Raw genomic sequence first — 1,051 nt, forward strand, 5'->3', positions numbered from 1 at the left:
CTAATGTCTACTTATACATTAGAGATATCGTTTGTTAAGACAATGGTAGTTGAGAATTGGTTTTCCAAGGGCACAAACAAAGAATCAATAGCATTGCTTGGCAAAATCTTACACAATCGCTTGAAACATAGCAAACGACATCCACAAGGGATTTACAATACACTAATACACAACATGTATAGATTTGTGTTTAAAACAACAATCACCAAAAGAAAAAAAAAGAAAAATTGACCAGAAAACGAAAACCAAAAGACAACAAACGAGTTTGCTTGGTGTTTAAAAGCCAACGTTTAAGATAATAAAGAAAACAACCCAAAGTTTGTCAAGCTAGTACATTAAGATCCTTGAAGAAATACATAAAACATAATTATATAGAGGCAATAGTTTCGACGTGTTCGGGTGAGATGGAGACGTAAGATTGCCCTGCGATCCGGTAACGGCGCCTAAACTCTTCATCGTCTGCAATTCCTAGTAGCCTAACTCTTCTCATGTCTTTTCTATCAACATTGTAGTAGAAAATGTAGTATGGTTGAACATCATTTGAAAGGCGTTTTGGTGCAAAAATGATTTCACCAGCTTTGTTAGAGCCCGGGGAAGTGATATTCCTACCCATCCCCAAAGAGAAAGGAAGCTCAAATGTTTGCTGGGACCAATCATGTGTCGTCGCATCTTCTAGTATCCATAAATCAAAACTATGGAAATCAGCATGAGGGTGTCTTGCAATGGATGCTAGCTTGCCTTTGTATTTTATGAGAATAGATTCACCCTCCCAGCAAACAACAGCCATAGGCGCTTTGATAAAGCTCAGCCTCTCATACCTAACATCAAAACACACAATCACCGGATTTGTAGTTCGGGTTGGGGTCCAAGCAGCATAATACACAAAACCATTGATACATATTGAGTTGGTAACAGTGAAATGAGGCGGGCTGGTGAACGTATTGCGTGTCCATGAAGATTCTCCTCCTCCAAGTGTTAAAACCTCGTACACTAGAATATCAATATCTTCGATCTTTTTCGTCTTTGCTTTGTTCTCGTCGCCGAAGACCAT

At 38.9% G+C, this 1,051-nt stretch overlaps 1 protein-coding gene across 1 annotated transcript; it reads right to left on the minus strand.

Moving 5' to 3' along the window:
* LOC104759529 (F-box protein At1g30790-like) lies at positions 368-1,051 on the minus strand. Its single transcript, XM_010482437.1, has one exon. It carries the CDS (start codon positions 1,049-1,051, stop codon positions 368-370), a length of 684 nt encoding a protein of 227 aa, XP_010480739.1.

The sequence above is a fragment of the Camelina sativa genome, chromosome 17 (genome assembly GCF_000633955.1).
Source record: "Camelina sativa cultivar DH55 chromosome 17, Cs, whole genome shotgun sequence".
Classification (NCBI taxonomy): domain Eukaryota; kingdom Viridiplantae; phylum Streptophyta; class Magnoliopsida; order Brassicales; family Brassicaceae; genus Camelina; species Camelina sativa.